This window comes from Benincasa hispida, chromosome 3, assembly GCF_009727055.1.
Source record: "Benincasa hispida cultivar B227 chromosome 3, ASM972705v1, whole genome shotgun sequence".
NCBI lineage: Eukaryota > Viridiplantae > Streptophyta > Magnoliopsida > Cucurbitales > Cucurbitaceae > Benincasa > Benincasa hispida.
Window position 1 is genome coordinate 64,775,801 of NC_052351.1, and position 23,579 is coordinate 64,799,379.

The 23,579-nt window shown below is 36.2% G+C and overlaps 1 protein-coding gene across 1 annotated transcript in view; it reads right to left on the bottom strand.

Annotated features, from left to right (window-relative positions):
- Nucleotides 1-23,579, bottom strand: part of LOC120072865 — a 43,818-nt gene that overhangs the window by 15,495 nt on the left and 4,744 nt on the right. The window contains exons 5-14 of the mRNA XM_039025390.1: nt 22,710-22,938; nt 21,678-21,784; nt 18,871-18,933; nt 12,215-12,315; nt 9,865-9,959; nt 9,720-9,740; nt 8,355-8,450; nt 8,151-8,271; nt 7,879-8,019; nt 7,561-7,754 (exon numbers count right to left, since the gene is read on the bottom strand). Of these exons, the coding sequence (XP_038881318.1) occupies nt 7,561-7,754; nt 7,879-8,019; nt 8,151-8,271; nt 8,355-8,450; nt 9,720-9,740; nt 9,865-9,959; nt 12,215-12,315; nt 18,871-18,933; nt 21,678-21,784; nt 22,710-22,938 (1,168 nt within the window). The remainder of the gene's footprint in view (nt 1-7,560; nt 7,755-7,878; nt 8,020-8,150; nt 8,272-8,354; nt 8,451-9,719; nt 9,741-9,864; nt 9,960-12,214; nt 12,316-18,870; nt 18,934-21,677; nt 21,785-22,709; nt 22,939-23,579) is intronic.

Sequence of the window (23,579 nt, forward strand, 5' to 3'; positions counted from 1 at the left end):
GCTGCCGAGAATATTCTCTCCAACCCTGCCCTTCCAGCCCTTAATCCAGCCCCTTCTGACCTCCCACCACACCTTCTGAGCTTAGTCACTGAATGCAGCTTGTTACTGGACTAACATTTGGTTGAAATTGTATTTGATCTCGAAAAGATGAAGATTATTTCATGGAACACTAGAGGACTCAAAGACATTAAAAAAAGATTGGCCCTTAAACGATTCTTAAAGAAAATTAACCCTTCAATTGTGTTAATTCAAGAATCCACGAAAGAAAATTTTGATGCAAGCTTCATTAAATCTTTATGGAGTTCTAAAGAAGTTGATTGGAAATTTGTTGAATCTTTTGGTGCTTCGGGTGGGCTGTTAACAATGTGGAACACAAGTCTAATTTCAGTAATAGAAACCCTTAAAGGCGGTTACTCTCTTCTCTCAATTAAGTGCAACACTAATTGCAAAAAGACTTGTTGGGTTACTAATGTATATGGGCCAACCGATTATAAAGAAAGAAAGTTTGTGTGGGAAGAACTTCTATTCTTGGTAGCTTATTGTGAAGATGCATGGTGTATGGGTGGCGATTTTAATATCACAAGATGGGCACACGAAAGATTTCCCCTGGGTAAAAGCACTAAAGGCATGAGAAAGTTTAATAAGTTCATTGAGCAAGCAAAACTTATAGAAGTACGGTTGAATAATGGGAAGTTTACATGGTCAAGGGAAGGCACCATTGTTTCAAGTTCCCTACTAGACCGCTTCTTCATATCAAAGGGTTGGGATGAATTATTTGAAAATTCTAGAACCAATAGACAAGCCCGGATTTTTTCAGACCACTATTCAATTTTATTAGAAGTCGGATCTTTTAGTTGGGGTCCTTCACCGTTCAGATTTTGCAATAGCTGACTACTCAACAAAGATTGCATCCAAATTATAGAGAAAGCATGGTTTGATAGCAAAGGACATGGTTGGGCTGGTTTTGTATTAAATCAGAAACTAAAAGATGTGAAAACAGCAGTAAAACAGTGGCATGTCAGCAATAAGGAAGAGTCAAAACAGAAAGAGGAGAGGTTGTTAGCAGAAATAGAAAATTGGGGTACACTTGCAGAAAATTCCCCACTGTCCAGCACTGATTATGCAGCTTGGTCCTCCTTAAAATCAGAACTAATGGCTTTATACAGGTTGGAAGAAATTAATCTATTGCAGAAAAGTAAACTAAACTGGCTTAAGCAGGGAGATGAGAATACATGCTTCTTCCACAGATTCTTAGCAACAAAAAAGAGGAGAAACTTTATAAATGAGCTAGTTGATGAACAAGGGATCCCAACAAAGTCGAGTGCAGAAATTGAAAACCTAATACTCAACTATTACAGCAACCTTTACCTAAAAACTCCAGGGCAGAGGCACCTTCCTTTAAACCTAGATTGGCCTTGTGTAAGCTCAAATCAGAATCTTCTACTGCAAAGCAATTTTTCAGCCACAGAAATTCTCTCAGCTATAAAATCCCTTGGCAAAAACAAAGCCCCAGGCCCCGATGGCTTCACTTCTGAATTTTTGCTAAAGTTTTGGCCTATGCTCAAGTCAAGCTTCCAAGATACCTTTAATGACTTCTACAAGAATGGCAAGATCAATGCGTGTATAAGAGAGAATTTCATTTGCTTAATTCAAAAGAAGAAAGTAGCCATCATAGTAAGTGATTATAGACCCATTAGTTTAACCTCTTTAATCTACAAAGTCATTGCTAAGGTGTTAGCCGAGAGACTAAAAGGGGTCATGTCCGACATCATTGCTCCATCCCATAGTGCTTTCATATAAGGAAGGCAAATTTTGGATCTCATACTTATAGCCAATGAAGTAGTGGAAGAGTATAGAACAAAAAAGAAGGGTTGGATACTTAAACTTGATATGGAAAAAGCTTTCGACCGAGTTGATTGGGATTTTTTAGAAAAAGTGCTTTGGGCCAAGTACTTCAATCAGAAATGGATAGAATGGATCTTGGGATGTATCAAAAACCCACTTTACTCGGTCTTCATTAACAGGAGACCAAGGGGAAGAGTGGCTGCTTCAAGAGGGCTTAGACAAGGTGATCCTCTCTCCCCTTTCCTTTATCTTCTAGTCAGCGAAGTGTTGAGTGCATTAATCTCCAAACTCAATCATTCTGGCATCATTGAAGGGTTTTTAGTTGGCAAAGAGCAAGTCCAAGTCTCCATACTTCAATTTGCGGATGATACCTTATTGTTTTGCAAACATGACAGCACTATGCTGAAAAAACTTAAGCATACAGTGGAGCTATTTGAATGGTGTTCAGGGCAGAAGGTAAATTAGGATAAATCAGCACTCTACGGCATTAATGTGGATGATAGTGAGCTCTATAATGCAGCAGCCTCTTTAAATGTGTCGGCTGACCACCTCCCCTTCCTTTATCTAGGGTTGCCTCTAGGGGGTTATCCAAAAAGAGCCTCCTTTTGGCAGCCGGTCCTAGATAAAGTACAAGGCAAACTCGACAAATGGAGAAGATTCAATCTATCTAGGGGTGGAAGAGCCACCTTTTGTACCTCAGTCCTTTCAAACCTCCCAACCTACTATTTGGCTATCTTTCTTATGCCCGAAGGGGTAGCAACTAAAATGGAAAGGTTTATACGAAGTTTCTTTTGGGAAGGTAATAAGGGCAGCAAGCAGAATCCCTTGGTCAAATGGGAATTGGTTCAAAAACCTTATAGCAGATGGTGGTCTAGGTCTCGGGGGACTCACTGCACTACTTGCTAAATGGGGGTGGAGATTTTTCAAATGAGCAAAAACTCTCTTTGGGTAAAGTGGTCAGAAGTATCCATGGTACGGATGCTTTTGATTGGCATACGACAGAGAAAGGAGTTAGAAGCCTGAAAAGTCCATGGGTTCAGCATCTCAAAAAACATGGCTGAAGGTAGAATCCTTGGCCACTTTCAAACTTGGTAATGGCAGTTCGTATTGCTTTCTGGTTAGACACTTGGGAAGGACATTCCCCATTCAGCATTTTTCCTAGCTTATTCAGAATCACCACGCTACCCAATGGCTCGGTTGCCGATCATTGGGACAATAACATAGCTTCGTGGTCCATTACTTTTCGAAGATCACTTAAGATGAAGAAGTGTCAGCCTTCCAAAACTTGTTGAGGAAAATGTAAGTAGAAGCCCTTCTATCTCTTTTTGATAAAAGAGTGTGGTCCATCTCAAACAATGGCCATTACACTAACAATCCTCACGCCACCTCACACCATTCTCCCCTTTGGAAAAGCCCATCTTCTCCGGCTATTTGGAAAACAAAAAGCCCAAGAAGAGTCAAACATCCTCATTTGGATTATGCTTTTCGGTCAGCTGAATGTAGCTGAGTCCTCCAGAAGAAGCAATCAGCATTCCTCCCTTTTCCCCCACAGTATGCCCACTCTGCCTACATCACAACGAGGACTCGCTTCACCTTTTTCTTTACATGCCCCTACTCAAGTTGGTGCTGGAAATAAGCTGCTGTGTTTTTTTCAATCTTCCATGGACCTTGTGCAATGATTTCAAAAGAAATGTGTTTCAGCTCCTTGTCGGACCCACCTCCCACAAATCTATCCGTTTGTTATGGTGCAATGCTGTAAAAGCCTTATTGGTAGACCTTGGTTTGAAAGGAACCAAAGAATTTTCTATAACAAAGCCACTAATATGCCAAGATCGCGTTGAAGCCACCCGTTGTCAAGCCTCCTCCTAGTGCCTCCTCTCCGACCCTTTCCGTGCCTACAGCCTTTCAGACTTCAACCTCAATTGGGAGACCTTTATCTCAACCCCTCCCAACGGACAGCACTAAAATCCTCCAGATTTCCAGATTCCAGCAACGCATATTGAACTTTTTATATATTTTTATTATTTTCAGGCCACTGTTTTGGCTTCATCCTTAGTTTTTTCACTTTTGTTGTCTCTTTAGGCTTTATCCTCTTTTTGTAATCTTGTTCTCTTATCTCTCAGTCATGGGATAGAATTGGATATGATGAGGATGCTAAGGGAGTGTCAACCTAGTTGAGACGTCCGGGTGCATCTCCTGATCCTTTCACAAGCACTTGTATTCTCGCTTTGCTCTTTGTATAACTCTCTTGTACTTAGAGCTTTCGCTCATCTTTATTTATTAATACAATGAATCATTTCCTATTCAAAAAAAAAAAAGAACAACCGAAACAACATTTTACATTTCATTGAAGAAATGAGAAGAGACTAATGTGCAAAGTAACAAGCTCGACACAAGAGATTCCACACACAAATTGTTTCTTGTATGCTCTTAACTAACATCCAAAAGGGAAGAAAAAAGTTATGAATGTCCATTGAAAGTATCTTAAATCATGCAATTCCTCAAGTTGAAAAATTTTCAGCTTGCTTCTTAAGATATATAAAATTTTGCAAATTGTGGTGAATTGACAAACTTTGACAGACTTTTCATATTGCTTTCCTAGTGTATATAATATGAGTCGTTCAGGTCATCAAATTATTGTATAAATTTTATTAATAATTTTGATGTGATTTAAGTATTTTTTTCAATTTTATCCTTTTCATGTCATTTTAAGTAGGGGTATTTTTTATAATTTTGTTATGATTAATGATGTGGCATTAGAGTTTCAATGGAGGCTATATTGCCATTAGGTCGTGTCAAACAGTTTTTTGGGACACTGAATTTGGGAATGATATTTTTCCTATGTGTTAATGACGGAGATTCATCACCAATCTTTTGCAATTCTTAATCTAGTGTTGCATGCTTAAATATTCAAGTGGAATTGATCATCTTATTTAAGAAGTGATATTTGATCTTACGGCAATCCACGTCTAACCCAATCCTTAGGGTTGAAATCGAGTTGAGTTGATTTGATGGTTTTAGTGATTGAGAATTAGGGGTTCTCATCCCAAAGGGTTTCTAATTCCAATTAGCTAGGGTTTTTGTATCATTTGGTATCAAAGCCTAGTACTCTAGATCGATATATCCGGTGAGTATCATCTTTATTTGATTAAGTTTAGAATTTCCATTTTTAGATTTTGTTTTTTTTCTTTTCTGTGAGTTATTATTATGGAATAAAATTTGAGTCGAATATGATAGATGGGGTAGAGTCTAAATTGATAGAAGGAGAAAACAAAATTGGAAACTGGAAATTGAAGAAAAAAAGAAGAAAAAAGAGTTGGGGGCTGTTGATTGAAAATAGAAAGGGAAAAAAATAGAAAAGCGAGAAGAAGGTTTGATTAAAAAAAAAGTTGGGGTTGTTTGGTCGCTGTACGTAGAATTGAAAGGTGAAAAAAAAAAAAAAAATCAAAGTTGAAAGGGGCGGCAGAAAATTTGAGATCGGGAAAGGGAAGAAAAAAAAAAAAGAGAAGGAAAAAGAGTTAAATTGGGCTACAAGTTTGGGGAGACGGTAGATTGAAATCGAAAAAACAAAGGAGAAAAACAATCACGTGGGTGGCTGGGAAGCAGAAGGTGAAGCTGGGGGTGGGGCAAAAATTTAATCAGGCAGCTGAATTTTCATGAGTTATAAGCAGCTTAACTTCGTAAGTGATGTAAAAGAAGAGTTTCAAGGAATAGTTGTCATGTTATTCGAAATATGCTTCCATTGTTCTTTGGATGTCATACAAATCCGGATGAGTATCTTCTTTGAAAAGAGGAAATCGATGTCATATTTGATCAACACCACCACTACAGTAAAAAGGGAAAGGTAAAACTTATCGTCTCTACATTTGAGGAATATGCACTAACATGGTGGAATAATATGTTATAAAAAGGAGTAAAAATCAAGGAACGCCTTTATGGAAAGAGGTCAAGCTTCTTATAAGGAAGCATTTTGTTCCAAGTCTTTCCACAAATTGCAACTTTGAAACAAGGGAGCAAAAGTGTGGAAAAATACTATGAAGAGATGTTGTAATTGCTTGAGGAGATGACCAAATATGAGGATGGGAAAGCTACCATGAATCGATTCTACAAAGGACTTAATGAGGAGATTGTTGAGATGCTTGCCGATCGAGAAGAAATTCGACTTTGTAAGGATTTGGAAGAAATAGTATGCGTTGTCATCAAGATATAAAAGCAACTCCATAGGAGATCTTCAAAGTACACTAAATCTAAGACTAGTTTCAATGCCTATACATTAGTGGGAAAAGTTAGTTTATCTACCCTATCTGAGCTTTTTGATAAGGTAGGAAGTAGTAAAGAGAAACATGATAACGTTGTGCCTATGCATGATAATGATGTTTTGTCCAGTAGGTCATTAGATTGCAAAGAATTACTTGATTGTATTCTTACTACTATCCTTGAATCACCTATGTCTAGATCAGAAGCATGTGTTAATAGTAGTAGGGTAGAAAAAGTAGATGATAGTGAATTTGAAACTAGAATGCTTTGTGCTAACATTGCTAGTCCATTAGAAGCCAAAGTAACATTTGATCTTACTCTTGTATCATTGCTTCTAAGAGAAATAAAACTTGATGTATGTGAGTTGAAAAACAAAAAGCATGAGACCGAGAGAAAAACAATAGAAATATGTGAATGAGAAAAGCATGTGAAGAGTGCTCGATCTATAGATAAAAATGAGAGAAAAGCCAAGAATGTGTGTTTGAAAAATTGCGAGGTCTGGTTTTCAAAACAAAGCATTCCATGTCTTTTTAACAAAAGAGTTTGTCTTCTGACAGGTGAGTTTCAACCAAGTTTGCCTAGTTTTTCTTTTTGAGTTTTTGCAAGACGTTAAAGTGACTTTCAAGCAAAGCTCAAAAACTGTCTTGTTCTTTTGATGGTCACAAATTGAATGAAGATTGGAAGGATCAATATTCTTTCCAAAATAGACAGAATCCAAGACGGTGTCAACATGACATCTCATGAATATAAAGTTGCTTTGCAAGAGAGACCGTTCAAGAGAAGTCCAAGAAAATCGAAGCCATTTTCTTCTCATGATTTTAGAACTGTTTTACAAAGCTTTGATTTGGATTCGAGGATGAATCCTTCAAAAGGAGGAGAGGATGATATGAACCGTCCAGGACATCAAATTATTATTTAAATTTTATTTAATAATTTTGAAGTAATTTAAGTATTTTCCAATTTTACCCTAGGGGATATTTTTATAATTTTGTTATGATTAATGATGTGGCATTAGGGTTTCACTGGGAGGCTAATAAAGCCTTGCCATTAGGTTGTGTCAAACAGTTTTTGGGACATTGAATTTGAGAATGATATTTTTCCTCTATGTTGATGATGGAGGTTCATCACCAACCTTTTGCAATCCTTAATCTAGGGTTGCATGCTTGAACATTCAAGTGGGATTGATCATCCTATTTGTGGAGTATTCGAATCTTGGGGTAAGAAATCTGTTCTTGTTTCAAGATATTTGATCTTAAGACAATCCGTGTCTAACCCAATCCTTAGAGTTGAAATCGAGTTGATTTGATGGTTTTAGTGATTGAGAATTAGGGATTCTCGTTCCAAAGGTTTCTAATTCCAATTCGTTAGGGTCTTCGTATCAATATATAATGGTTTTCTTTAATTAAAAAAGATATAATATGAATATGTCATGAGAGGTGTGAATAGAGAGAAAATTACTTTCAGGATGTGTTTCGTTAGCATCTGAATCCTGAGAATCACCAGCCTCAGAAAATGAATTAACAAAAGCCCCTTCATCAATGTCCTGTAGGCCTAAGGAAAATGCAGCAGCCCGACTTCTTCCCATCTCTTGCACAACTCTTGCTGCCGCATGAAGAACAGGCCTTGAAAAACTACGAAATGAGCTCTCTAACCTGCATCCAAAGCACATTCCAGATAAAAGAATTACGCTTTTTACCCTTTTGAAAGTCAGGCACATGTAGATCTGATGGGCAAAATATTGAATCTATTCATGCCATAATGAGAGTGGACTTCAACCTTCGCATTACAAGTTTGATAAGAGGTTGAGGACGTCTAATCTTCTGAGATTTATCTTTGGAACTTTCCTTTGACGGCGCTTCTGGTAGCTTGAGAAACTCCCTTGTCAGACGATACCAACCAGCAGCTCGTTCTTCAGTCCTAAAATAAACCAAAATAAGCAAACCTATCTGGTAAAAAGATAAAACACAAGACCAGCCATAGAAGTATCTATTTCATAATTGAAAAAATAAATTAAATTAAAACAATAATAATAAAAACCTTCTACTTACCTGTCCGTGTTGTCTGATTTACCAAGTACACATAAGATTGCCTCAAAACAAACCCTTTCACTTGGATCAAGAAGAAGCTGATAAAGCACTGAGTTGAACTGCGACTTAATATCTGGCCGCTCTATACAAATCAATTTCACAAAAATGATCATGACATAGAAAAGCTAAAGGTATAATATCCACAGACTTCAATTTCAGTTTTACCATCCAATGCCCTAGCTCTGGATATTGAATGACACAACCGTGCTAGTGAAACCCTGGCCAGAACATCATGTAAATGGAGAACATCCAGCAATGCCCCTAAATGGGAAGATAAAGTAAATTTTTAAAAATTCCATATACTTCTAGACAATGTTAAAGAACCAACCCATCCAGCTGCAGAAATTGGGCCAATAAATCATGCAAGAGACGGTTCATCAATAAAATGCCAGTTATACTATGTTTATTGAACATCTTTTTCTCTTGAATGTCCTTTTCATCAAAGGGCAAGGTGAAACTTAATTTCTGTAATCTTTATGTAAAAATTTATGGACGCAAGCATCTATGTAAAGATTGTCTTATAATACTACTTAATTTTCTAAACCAAATAACATTTTTGTTTTTTGGAAACAAGAAACAAGCCTCTCATTAAGGTAATGAAATGAGACTAATGCTCAAAGTACAAAATGATACCAAAAAAGCAAACCCTAAAGATCAGCAAGTGCATCCGGGCATCTCAACTAGGTTGACACCCCCTTAGCACCTTCATCATTTCCAAACCAAATAGCATTAAAAAATAATACAAATAATAATATATTTAATAAATAAATAAATAAAAAAAGAAGAAGCTTTTGGGAAAAAAAATCAATTTATACCCGCTCAAACTAATAATGGTATCAATTTAGTACTTTCATAAGTAATCAATATAGGACTTTCATAATGAAACGGTTCCTTATCAAAATAATAATAATAATAATAAGTGAACCAATATAGATCCCATTAGAAATTTTAATTTAAACATTAATGCATAACTTTCATACATGTATAAGACTTTTTTAAATTATGAATGCTATGAAAGTTATGCATTAATGTTTAAATTAAAATTTCTAATGGGATCTATATTGGTTCACTTATTATTATTATTTTGATAAGAAATAGTTTCATTATGAAAGTCCTAGATTGATTACTTATGAAAGTACTAAATAGATAGTATCGATTTTTCATCTTCTCGTCTTCCTCTATTTTTCTTTACTTATTTAGGAATAAATATGTGATAATTTTTTCTCATAAAAAGTGGAATTCCGGGAGGCGATGCAAGATCTCCTAGCTACAACTTTTGTGGGGGCACCTTATTAGACAGGAGAAAAGGGTCTTAAGGCTCACATTAACAGGGCACTTTTTTGGAAGTTTGGCTTCAGAGAAATAACAGCAACTTTGGAATCTTCCAAAACATCCTTATATTTGGTTCTTTTCATGCTTTTAAATGAGTATAATGCATGCATCCATCTTCCAAATATAGGCTAAATCCAAGAAAAACAAATTAAGGTGGAGAACACCAGAAAGAGTACTGGATAAGATATAAAAGCATACCTCCAGGTTGTGCAAGTTTTCCTGCAAAAGGCATGGTAAACTATTAGATGCATAAACTAGCATTTAACCAAGCTTTAGTTAATTTTTAGACAACACATTCTGACAATATAAAGTCTGGAGAATTATAAAAGAAACATAAAATAACCTAGTGACATTGCTACTGCATAAGGATCTCTTGCAGCTAGCTCAGAAAGCATTTCCAATGCATGCCTCACAGCAACTGGATCAGCGAACGAAACTCTGCAGTTAAATATAGAAAACACTTGATATTATCAGAGAAACATCTCAAGAAGTTCAACCTATGGTGATCAAAACATCAATACATATAACAAGAGAGGACAAGCAAAGTAGAAAAAATAATTTCTTTCAAATAAAACACGATAACAATAATAAAACTTAAATCTAATTGATGCTTAAATGAACAACAATATCATGCGTGTACTATCTTGTTTTTTTCTTTTTTCTTTCTTTTTTCAATGTGATGAGACAGCATGCTTTCACTGAAAACAAATAAATGAATACAAAAGATTAAAGAACATACAAAAAAAACTAACCTAACAGAATTAAATGTCCCCAACCCAGAAATGCAATACAAAAAAGAGGATCCGACCTTGCTCGGTGAAAAGCACTTAAAAAGTGATTCTCTAGGACTTGTTATTATATAGCTTTGTTCAATGATTGTATGCTTTGATGTTTTTCTTTGTTGTTTTCGCAGGAAGCAAGTAATTGAATGCAATTGGAAGGTGGATTGAATATTGGAAGAAAAGAGCTTTAGGATGAACAAAATGGATCTATAAGGCATGAATAGAGAAAAAAAAAGGCTGAAATAAGCATTCCCAAACTGTTGCAACACTCAAATAGCATTGCACGATGCTTAAAACCCAAGGGCATCAAAGGGGAGAGTATCGCGACGATGGGAGAGCATTGTGATGCTCTGAAGTTGAAATGTCAAGCGACACTACAGCACTCTGGGACAAATCAGTGCAGCATCGAGACACTATCGTGTATTACAAATGCTTCATTCATTGGGTTAGAAGGGGGCGATCAGTAGGGATTTTTGGAGTCCGAGAGAGAGGAGAAGCGGCATTTCAAGAGAGATAGAGGATTGGGATCGTGATGATGAATTCTCAAGAGCTTGAGCACGAGGATCATGAGCTTGGGGAGCAGTTCCATTTTGGAGACGAAGTTGCAATGCCAACAAATTCCTTCTAACCTTCCCATTTGTCATTCATATTTCTGAATGTTAATATTTGTGCTCCTAGATTTGTATTCCCCTATCATGAGTGGCTGAATTATCTAGTTTTAAGATTTGATTGTGCTATGGACCGTTGTTGATGTCATTGTTGGACCTTGAATTGATTTTCAACTAATTACGTTCTAGAATTGTTTGCCCTTAATGCTATTATACTAGTGCTTGATCGCTTTTTTTTTTTTTTTTTTTGAAATGGAAACATAACTTTTCATTGATGAAATGAAAAGAGACTAGTGCTCAAATTACAATGAGATATAACTAGAAAGGAAACAAGAATCCAAGAAGACTAGGGAATCAGTAGGCGAACCTAGAAACTTCAACTAGGTTAGCGCACTCATCACATTCTAATAGAAAAAAGATACTAATAAAATGGTTTGGCTGATGAATGGTTTATTGTCTTGCTCTTGCTAGAGGATTTTAGACTAGATCTTCCATGCTAGACTATCATTTGAGTATACGAATATAATAGGAGAACGGTAGAGGTTAAAGACGAAGGGTCGTAGTGCCTTGCTAATTTGGCTACTTTCAAGGCAGTTTAGGAATTAGTAATTAGGTGAGAGAAAAATGTTTGGCCTCAAGAGGGGAGGTAATTGGTGTTAATTAATTCAAGCCTTATATAGGTTGAAATTGACATTCCATTAATGAAATCAATACCCTAGTATGTCTCTCTAATTGCATTTTCCTTAGTTGATTGTTTAACTAATTTAGTTCTAAAACCATCACTTGTGAATCCTTAGATAAAATCAAAAGAGTTTTCATAATAGCTAGAAGGATTAATACCTGATCCCAAAGGAAGATACTTGGTCCTATACCATTTTAACTATATTATTACTGGACGTGTTCCTTGCGTGTATCACTCGTACTAATGATATATTTTGCCAGTCTAAAATGCCATCTTGATTGCCCCCAAGTAATCAGAGTAAACCCTCACACCACTGCTTCTTCAATATTTACAATCTTCTAAAGAACTTTGTCCCACCAAAGACAAGTAGGTCTTTCCACCATCTTCACACATCTCTCACTCCCACCCTCTATTTCTTCATCTCTTTCAATTCTGAGGGCCATAAAAATGATTTAGATGACAAGAATCTTCGACTATGAGCTAATAACATAAGTCAATGTCATATGGAAGATAGAAACAAAAGCTAGCTAAGTTCATATTAATTTTCATTTGTATGAAATAAACTAGTAAATGGTAAGTTGAAAGTTCTTTAGGTATTCATATATCAATTGAGGTCCATACCCCTGGACTGCACGATGCAGAAATGCAGGATTTCCCGGATCAAGGGGAAGTCTTCTCAATGCACTTAGCGCAGCTTGTTGCAAATTGCTCCTTATGACAGACTACTGAATTGCAAGAGGTAAGCAAATAAGCAAATATTGTGAACACATGACACGAAAATGACATGGTCATAACAATAGATACGTGGCAAACAAATTATAGCGACAGGAGAAAGAAATGGATAAAAACCAAATAATCGAAGTGTAGTAAGCTTTTATATTTTAAGCATTGCACAATATAAACGGGATTTTGTGCATTCAATAATTCCCACTCATGCTTGAATCCTATCACTACAAATGTCTCCAGTTTCAAATGAACTAATGGAATGCTACAAAATTTATCCACCGAGATGAAACCAATTTCACATTCAAACTTTCAAAATAATAGTAAAATGACAGCAATAGGAATTGTTATAAAAAAAAGAAAATAAAATAAAAAGGGGAGAGAGAGAGAGATCTAAACCAGGTCATCTAATCAGGGGTGTAAATTTATCTAATGGCCCAAAATTTTGATCATCTGTGCGTGTGTTTTGGATAGGAAACAAAACCATTCATTGATATGATGAAGTGGAATACAAAAGAAGTTCCCATCGATTAATAATTACAACAAAAAAAACCTCCATTGACTAGTGAGGGTAGATAAGCTATTTTGTAATTACAAAAGGGAGGAGGCAATTTGCTCCAAGTCCAAGTAATAGCCAAAAGAGAATTGAATTTTATAAAATTGTTAATATTCGGACTCTTATACGATAAGAAGCATAGATACAGATACGAGACAAGAATACGACAACAACACGTTTGATTAAATATATATCATCTTTGGATGTGAAAAGATTCAACAAAATTCCATTGATGAGATGAAATTACAAGAAGGCTGAAAAAACCAGGAAGATTACAAGAAGCTATTCCGTTTTGCAATAAGAGAAGATAGAAGTAAAACTGTAATCACGAGAGACGTGGTATGAATTTACATCAAGATATAGATGTATAAATAAAATGTTTCAAAAAGATAGATAAATATGTTGCTTTGTCTTCGAAAAATCCATGACTACCCATAGAAAAAATTTAACATCTTTGGGGATAAGGTTTTTCCAGATATATGTATAAAGATCCTTTTGAAGGTTATTGCCATGAGATGATAGGTGTTGGGAGAGATATTAGGTTGCATAAGTCTCATTTTTTATTAACATCCCAACTGGAGCAAGGGTCCGATAGATTGATCTATGCGAGTGCGAATTGAGCGATAGAGAGTTGGTTTACATCTAATCCCACGGTCAACAGACGAAACCCACGAGGAGAGGCACGAACCTGAACACGAAAGGCACGGCGAGAGCACGAATCTAGGCTTGCAAGGGACTGGTCAACCGACAGATCTGGATGTACTGTGTCAACGGCGCACGGATCTAAGGTCGATGGGTTGTACACGATGGATCAAAAATGAACCTAGCAACAAATTTGAGTCGGATCGGAGAACCACGAACAAGCAGATGAGCAAGGCAGATCAGAACGGAGGGCTTTGGATTTGTGCAGAGGCAGAGATTCAAGGTGAAAAAAATGCCAAACGACTGGGAATTTGGGCGTAGATGGCATGAAACGAAACCGACGGACCTGACTGGCATAATATGCACGCAAGCACAGCAGCGAACGGAACGTATCTATACCTAGGTGGCAATGGCGGCTGGAGTTGAAACCCTAATGCTCTGGTACGAGAGACACCGACAAAGACGAATAAATAGACACCGACATACCCAACAAAGAAAAGAAACCAAGAAAGGAAAAATTACAATAAAGGAAAAATACCAATTAGGAATAAACCTAATTCACTTTAACACTCAACTTGCTACTTGTTTTCTCATACAACCATCTTGAAATATTGAACTCTCCTCCAATTATCCAATGGTCGTTGCAGACATGCAATAGGTCGTATAGCTCTGACTTAGTATAAACCCCGGTCAACCAAAAGGAAAAAACCATCCATGAGAACAATTTGGAGAGTGAGTGAGTGATTACCTTCAATGACCTTGATGACTTGTGTTGGGCCGTCCCATAAAATTAAGATACCACCAACTTTGTTAAAAGCATCCTAAGAGGCCCACGCTACGTCTTCAGCTCCATATAGTTTTGATGAATCGGCAATCTATGTCTCTTTTTTTTAGTTTACTATAGGATGACAAAGGTGCTATTTGTCCTTTTTTAAAAAAACGGAAACAGGCCTCTTCATTGATATAATGAAATCAGACAATTGCTCAGAGTACAATATTAAGATACAAAGGAGAAGAAAATCAAGAAACAACTAAGAAACCAACCCCAAATCACCCTCAAAAAAACCCAATATGGCCAACAAAATAGCCAACAAACAAAATTAACAACACATGCATACATGCATAATCGACCAAGAATACAAGCCAAGAAAAGGATATTCTAACAAAATAAGACTCTCCAGTTCAAGTAGAGATCTTGCTGTGAGGTTAGTGAAGACAAAACAATCCCTTCAATCCAAAGGCTTAACGTGAGAGACGCGCTAATTCCTTTTAAACCAAAATCCATCTAATGAATCTATAACATCATTAGATCAAATCAACCGTGGCCTAGACTTCCAAGAAGGACTTAACAAAGCCTTTGAGAACTTCATCCCCAAGAGCTAACTCTCTCTCAACCCAACAATAATCTTGAGTTTTAAAAAAAAAAAACCGATTCGAAGAAGCTTGTCAAAGGGGAAAACAACCCAAAAATAATCCATAGACTTTTGCTATAGACTTCAAACGTATAGGGATTTCAAAAGGGACAATGGAGAGAAACATGATGCAACCATGATAAAAATTTCTAGACGTCTTCAATTGAAAACAGAGCATTAAGAACAACCCCAAAATATTAACGTGCACTGTGACTGCTTGGTTAGCTTCATTCCCAAAATAATCTGTCTTCAATCAAAACAGAGTCAAAAGTGTTTGTCAAGGAGTATGGCCAGCCCAAAATTAATCCACGGTCTTCAACTATGGACTTAAAATGTGTTGGAATTTCAGAATGATGCAATGGAGAAAGACATGAAGTACCCACCACTTTTTAATTCAAATTGTCTTCCTCGTGAAAACAAAGCATTCAAATCTCCTCCCAAGATATCAATTTGTGTGGATGTTTCTTGATCAAATTCATCGTCAAAGCAATCTAAATCCTCGCTGCTCACACTAAATGGAGATTCAATGGCGGGATCCGAACTCCTTTTCAGGCGCGAAGTCGAGGGGGAGCAAGGGGTACCTCTCAGAAATTGGACCTCTGAGTTAGGATTAAAAACAAAGTATTTAAATTTCTGAATTGATGTTAAGATAGAAAATGACTTCTTGGCAGGTGTTGGCAGTTGAGCACGCACACAGCAAGCTTCTAGTCCAAGTCTTTGATAGAGTTGATTTAAGGTCGAATCTCCTTTTTCTTGAGAAATGTTTGGGATATGGTTTAAGAAGTCTCAAAAACTTGTAATGCTTAGAAAACGGCTTTAGAAGACTCGATAACCTGTTTTTGCCATAACTTTTTTCTTTTACTACCAGCTTGACTTTTAGCAGGGAAAGCAACTTTCAAGTTGAGTGTCAAAGGATTCACTACTTCGGCTGAATTTGAGTTGTTATCCATGGATGGAGGGAGGGGGGAACAAAACGCCTGAGGAGATGGAACCAAAGGTGGTATTTGTAGAAGGTTCTTTGTAATAGCTCTTTTCTTCCTCGAGCAAAGGCCCCTGACATTCCAAGAGAGAACAATCATGGATGCTCTATCAACCCTACAATAGCAGGATGAGAAGATTTCCTATCATAATAGTTATTTAGGAAGTAAGGTTCTTTAATTCCCTAATCAACTGGTTGGACTTGTGATGGTTGATGTCCCTCTTTTTTTTACTTTATTGGGAAAGGCAATACTGCAGTCATTTTTCCATAGACATGGCACCAATGTACAAAGACTAAGGTGGAGCAAATCTTCATCATTTGTTTCTTCTTCTTCAACGTTTGTTGGATCATCGAAGCCAAGCCTCCATGGGTTGGTTGGTGGTTTTTTGTGGGTAGGTTGGCTGAATGCATAAAGGTTCGAGTTCAGGTTCAAGGTCTTAACCGTCATCAAGGAGTCGGTGTGGGATAGTGGAGAGGGGAGAGAAAAAGGGGTATGTCTGTGATCGAATCGATATAAGGGCCGGAGGTTAGATCTTCCAAGTTGGATAGGTGAATTCATCTCCGAAAGAAGGTTTAGTACCCTATAGCGAGAAGGTTTGCTTCCCATTGATGATAACAGCCTGCTTGGCTGACCAAATCGTTACCATAGGTTTTTTAGGAATAAGCTAAGATAAAGGTGGGTTGGGTCAAAATGGGACTGCTTGGATTTTTTGTCAAGATGATCAAGCTGGTATGGGTCGTGGGTGAAGACAGGTGTATTAGGCCCATATGAATGAGGAATGAACAGTTTGACAGAAGTGTGAGATGTACACTATTGAAGGGAGTCAAGGGGAGTATTGACTTTAAAGTATGAAGGAGGTTGTGTAGGATCAGAGGGATTTGTTTGACTATAAGCACAGGGCACATGTCAATCAAAATCACACTCTTGTATGAGATAATTCGCTAGCGCATAGGTTTACAACCCATCAATTTGGCTTTCATTCCATGAATTTCAATGATGTAACCGAAGTGGTTTTCTGGTTTGAAGAAAGGGTCGATGATAACAACAATTGCCTGAGAGGAAGATGATGGTAGTTGTAACATCTCCTGCAAGAAACTTATGTGGTTCTCAGACGCTTTTAAGCAAACTTCCATCATGTCCATGTCAGATAAAGTCTTTTATGCTATTTCACATAACCCACCATAAGTTTATTGGTATATTCAAAGGTGTCAATACTCCATCTATAGCAAGTTTCTAAATTTTATCCAGACACCGTATGACGTGACTTTCTGGTATTTGGTATATGCATCTTACCCCATTCTTCAAATATGATTAGGTATTCTCCCTACTATGAACCATCCATCCAAGTTTGCTAAGTTGGCTGCTTGCCCAAGGCTTTAAGATAGCTTTGTTGGCTTGTATGGGGCTTATATGGGCCTTGCTTGGGCTAAAGAAGCAAAAATTACTAATATCATGTTTGAGAATGTTTAAAGCTTTAATTTCAGAGATTTGGTTCGAAAGAAATTGATAGTTTTTCATGATAAGCCATCGGATTGGACAATGGACAGATTTTTTGGCTCTATTTGTTTACTAGCATCTTTGTGGAGTTCCCAGCCAAAGTTCTATGATAATTACACTATTCAGGATATTTGTCTTAACTAGAATGCTTTTACTTTCTCTATGTAATCATGTTCTCAAGATATTATACATATTTCGTTTGTATAGGAATGTGATAAGGGTGTTGTAGATGTGTCAGCCTAGTTGAGATATTTGGGTGCACCTACTAATCCCATCATTCTATGCTCTTGTATTTTTGCTCTTTTATTTCATTGTACTTTGAGCAATACCCTCATTTCATTTCATCAATGAAAAGTTATGTTTCTATTTTTTTTTATTTTTTTTAAAAAAAAAAAAAAAAAAAAAAAAAAAAAAGGTTCATGTTCGAGAACATTCAATAGCAAAAACCAATCATCATGGAAGTGTTGTCTATGGAGGATGACGACAGAGGATAGGTCCAATATGGCAAGGTTAAAAGAATTGGGGCGGATGGGATTCTTTGGAGTGGTTAGGGAGGTTCATTAATGTTATGTTGGAGGATGAATTTGTAAGAGGGAGCATTAATGGATGGTGGGGCTTCAGGAGGACTGGCAGGCAAGCACTTGTGGAGGAGAGTGGGCGAAGGGAGTGCTGAGATGGTAAGTAGATCTATGAAAAGGTGCCAACCTCTTCGGTTTTCTCCTACAAGGACAATGAGCTTTGAGAATCCTCCGTTGCTTTCAAGTTTGGCTATTTCTGCACAATGACCTCGGCAGTTAGAGAGTTTTTCAACCTAGAAGATGTGTCCATCGGTTCTTTCTTTAAAGAATTTCTAATTGAAGAGGGAGTAGAGAAGTTGTTGCAATGTCAATGAGAGTCGAGAGCAAGGAGTTGTGTTCAAAGCCAAAGAAGAAGGATCGGTCACGCTAGCATTCAGTAAGGCAAAAGGCTAGACTTTCAGTTCTTTTAAGGAGGTAGATCAAAAGGAGATGCAAAGAGAAGGAGAAAAGGATTTTAGTCCTGCCCACAGAGGAGATAGGCGATTTGTGATGATAGGTGGCAGGCGTTCATTAGGGGCCTTTGTGGTGGGTGGGACAAATTCTAGAGTGAAGCATTATAGAGAGAGGAATCCTCATATAATATGTATCATTTTTAAAAAAAAAAATAAAAGTCAATGAGTTTATGCATTTATATGCTTACACAATTGCTTTGATGTATTCCTCTCTAAAAATTTATTATTTTGTGATATATGTGCCTACTTTAGTATACTAAACAAGTCTTCGATGCATGTCAAAAAAAAAAACGCAAATGTAAAGAAAATTTGGAGATATTAAATGCAGAACTTTAAAGGGGACAGGAAAGTGCAAATAAAAATTCAAAATTTCCGTTATATGAAGAAACAAGCAACAATTGTCAGAAACTAGGACAATTATTTTTGTCAAAAATTACCTCCTTATCACCACCTTTTGTCCCAAGTACCCCTTTCTTGCGTTTTTGAGGAGCATCAGCGACCTGAAAATTGATTTAAAAACTGAACACATTTAGAGTGTTTCTACTAGAATCTAAACACGACATTATGTAAAAAGAAGAAGGTAGTATATCAACAGGAAAGCGTTTAGGAATCTACATGACCTACGTCAAAAAAGAAAAGCTAAACATAAATTGAGATAAACCATTGGTTAAGCGGATTTTTTTCTTGAAATACATATCTTTCTTAAAAGAAAAAGGTTTGAGGATAGGTCTGAAAAAATCTAAAAAGAAACAAAGAAAGTAAGAACAGACCAAGCTTTCAGAAACAAAAAGCAAAATCACAGAAAAGAGCTTTTATTGTCAGAATAAAAAATAAAGGATAATTATAGAGAGAGAAAATTTCATTGAGAACGCCAAAAAAGCATCATATCTGACTGTACTCCAAACATCCTCCTGGAACCTCATTTTTCCTTTTTGAGGAGACGCAGAGATTTCAGCGATAGATGAAATATACAAAAGGGGAGGGAATTCTCCCAAACCACCTTTGGAGGATTACAAAAAAAACATCTCCACCTAGTTTGTAATCTTTAGGGATATAAACATTTACACCAACATAAAGCTGTAAAAAGTACAAATACTAGAAAACTGTCAAGGGATATCGTGGAGTTGTTGAAAACGCAATTGTTTTACTCATACCAAAGAATCCAAAATAATCCCTGTTGGCAGCCAACCAGAGGGTCTTCTTTTTTTTCTCTCTAAAAGGATATCCCAAGGACAAGAAGACAAGAGCCAAAAAGTCAGGAATGCTTGTCGGGAGGGATCAAGGACCAACCAAGGGCTTTCATCATGAAAACCCAGTAGCTATAAGCAAAAGGCATGAAATAAAAGAGTGGCTTTGAGATTCAAAGTTCTTCTAGCACATGACGTGCCAATTTTTTTAAAAATATGAAACACTTCCAAAATACAACATTTCCAAGGAAATCAGAAAAAGATAAGAGACTATTACAAATAAAGTTGACTACAAGCTAAATAAGACGAAAAACATACAAACTATGAAAAGCCTACAAACTATGTAGCACCAAAATCTTGGATAGAAAGCACCGTGAAAAACCTATGAGAGAGACAAACAGAACCAAAACGAATAGACCAATAGAGCAGAGTAGGAAGCCAGAAAATTGACAACATTGTACTACAAGCCAATAAACTCTAAAAATGTCATCATGAGAAGAAAACAAAATCCCAAAACAAATGGACTTAAAAAGTTCTAGCAGTCAACAAAAAAGCCCCGGAAAGTCCATGGGTTTAAGATCTAAACAAACAAGGCAAACACCATTAAACTATAACTCCAGGAGATCTTGAGGGAATTGCCCGTATTTGAAGACCACAAGCCTTAACCAAATAAGAGAATTTGTCAGGAACCAACGGAGACGACACCATTGTTGCTACTAGGATATAAAAATCAAGAGGGCATTCGCTTTTGGAGGCAGTCAACCGCATGGATGCCCAAATGGCTAGGTTCCCATGAGAAAAGTTCTCCGATTTCTTTGCAACAATAAATTTCATAATGTCACAAAAAAATTGCTAGCCAAATATTTAGACCACCAATTACAAAACGAAGGATTAACAAGCACCTCCTCCATAATGTCCCTTATGACTTGTAGATGAAGCCAAACTTACTGAAAGCATCCAAAAACATTTGTTAAATTTTCACAGTAAAGTCACGTCCAAATACATGATATTGATCTTCCACCTCCTTGCAAAGCAAAGAGCACCATGAGCCTAAAACCATAGATGAAGATTTGGACGAAGTGAAAGTGCAAGGTATCAATCTCCCCAAAGTAACTAACCAAGAGAGAAACATAATCTTCTTCAACGTTTTAGCCTCCCGAATCAAGGTGAAGAAAAGAGAACCAGGATCATTGGGATGGGCCAACCATGGGCAAAGAGAGACGACAAGAAAAGAGAAATCTCCACACACAAAATCTTCAGAATTATTTTTTGGTAAAAGAAACAATTCATTGATATGTATACAAAATCTTCGGAATTATGAGAAATAGTGCTTGCCAATCTAGAAAGAAATAAAATGTTCGATTACATCTCTGAAATTTAAAAGGATATTTAAGAAGTCCCTTTGGTTGTAACTTTCAACAAGTGTTTAATAGGTAATGGCTTATTACAAGAAAGAATCACTTTTTTCTAACAAGAGGCAAATCCTTCTAAACACTTTCTAAAATTGACAACATGAGAAATTTCTAAACACTTTCTAGAGTACAGAGATCAATTAGACACAACATTGAAAATTCAAAGACATTATTAGGATAGACACCAGCTCAAAAGTTCAAAGACAACTTATAGTTTAACCCAAAATGTATATGTGTATACCTACCAATCAAAAATTTCTACCAAGGTTTAGGGAAACCCTAGCTAGATTATTTCTCTCTTTTTTTTTGGATAAGAGAAAGCCTAGGCAGATTCTCAAGGATCTAAAATCTCACTATTCAAATTTTAAAAATTTCAGATTGTCACCGTGAGAATCTGATTGCAAATTCCAACTACTACCAACCTTTAAAAGTCTTAAATCTCTTGTGTTTTACTTTTACCCTAAAACTTGTCCAACATTAATTTTGTAATCATTATCCCGCATCATTTAATTATTAACTTTTGGTTCAATAATTATTTCTAAGTCATATGTATCATCTACCAAGTAAAGAAAATAATGCACATAACAGATTTCAATCTACCAGAAAAGCAAACAAATACTGTAAGTATAGCCAGAAAAAACAAACCTTATCGAGAATTGAAAAAACAATTTCATATAGTTGGGACAAAATCTCAGAGCTGCTTGAAGGAGCATAGGTAAGAGCCTTCAGTGCTTGTAGTCTTCTAGCATGAACTTCAAGAAAAATATAGTGTCAAAAGAAGCTGCAAACAATTTACTTGACGAATCTCTTTGGCTTCAATAAATAATAAGATATTTAATTCAAATTCAATGAGATGGACCAAAGAAAGAAACAGATAAGAAGCCCTAACCCTAAGTAACACAAAAATTGTACAGAAGATTTTTATGCAAAACAATTGTCTGTTAAAGAAAACCAAATTAGCTACAATGGTTGCCAAACCAAAGGGAGGACTATTATCAGTTTCTTATAATAAATAAACAAAAACCCAAAGGATGGACCAAAAGAAAGTATAAATGATGAACAAAGTTCTTGGACAAATCTTGAAGAAGAGTGCTGGAATTTTATCATATGATTTTAATATAAAAACTTAACAAACTAAAACTAGCCTAACCTCTTTAAATAGACCTAAAGGAGAAGGGTTTGTTCAAACCCAAACTAAAACTTATTCTTTAACTAAAACTTATACTCGAACTAAAACTTAACAAACTAAAGAATACAACTCCCAGCAACTAATACACAAATAGTAAAATAAAACAGGGACTAGCTGCTGAAATTATTCCCAAAAGGGTCCCTACATCAACAAATCACATGAGAATAAAATTTGTAAATGCACTCCTAGAACCTCAGGTTAAAAAAAAATATTGAGAAAACCCTGAAGTTAAAAGGAAGTCCACAAAATCAGGAACCAGAAACTAGATTAAATGACACAAATTCCAGTGAAGTCGTATATTTCTATCTACTAAAGATATTTGACATTCATTCTGACTCATCACGATCAGGAATTAAGGAATAGCTGACAAACATGCTATTTTAATCTAACATTGAAAGAAGATAAACAGGAAAAGCATGCAAAGGAAGAGGGGGAAATTGTCAGAGCAAACTACAATAAAAGAAACAGAGCAAAAGAAACCAGCTTACATTCAACATCAGGATTAGAGGCCTCTTTTACAAGCTGATTGACTATTCTTGGTACAACATCAGCTCGAGTCACCCCCCCACCAGCATCAATATCAGCTAAAGCATCCCAATTAGGGGTCGGGATCCCACCACCTGTACTTACACCTTGTGCACCATTATCTGATAAAATTCTGGCTAAATAATAGTACACATAACGGAGGACACTCCTATCTTCGCACTGCTGATTTAACTGCAAATATACAAGGGGATAAACATCAACTTTTGCTTTTTCTTTGTTTTACATTAGATGAAAAAAAATGTTGTGTCCTTTTGTATCTCAAAATACTAATCTCTTTTCATTCTCTTAATGAAAAGTTTCAAATTTTTTTCTATAAAAAAAAACAAATCGATGAAAATGTTGGACATAAAAGTTGTTAATGGAATCAGACTCCAACATGGTACCAAATTCAGATTTGTGTCCTCTAATTTCCTGCAAGTGCAATATTCACCCAACTGAAGATAGAGATTTATCAATTGGCAATGTCTTTTTTTTTTTCTTTTTTAAGGAAACAAAATTTTTCACTAAAGAAACGAAAAGAGGCTAATGTTCAAAATACAAAGAAACAAAAGTATTAAAAACAAAAATACATAAATGAAACTAACTAAGCAAACAATGACAAATAAAGATTAATCTAGAAATACAAAGGCATCCGATTCAAATCCTTTGCAGACTTCTCGCTTCAGGATATAAGCCTAAATTGGAGGGCATTCACGCATCCAGACTAGTAGTCTCTGTTCTCTTCAGTGGATCACTTTGTGTTAGTTTGGATTAATTTTGAATTATGCTTCCTGTACTTGTTGTTTTATGATATATCACTCACTTGTTCTTCA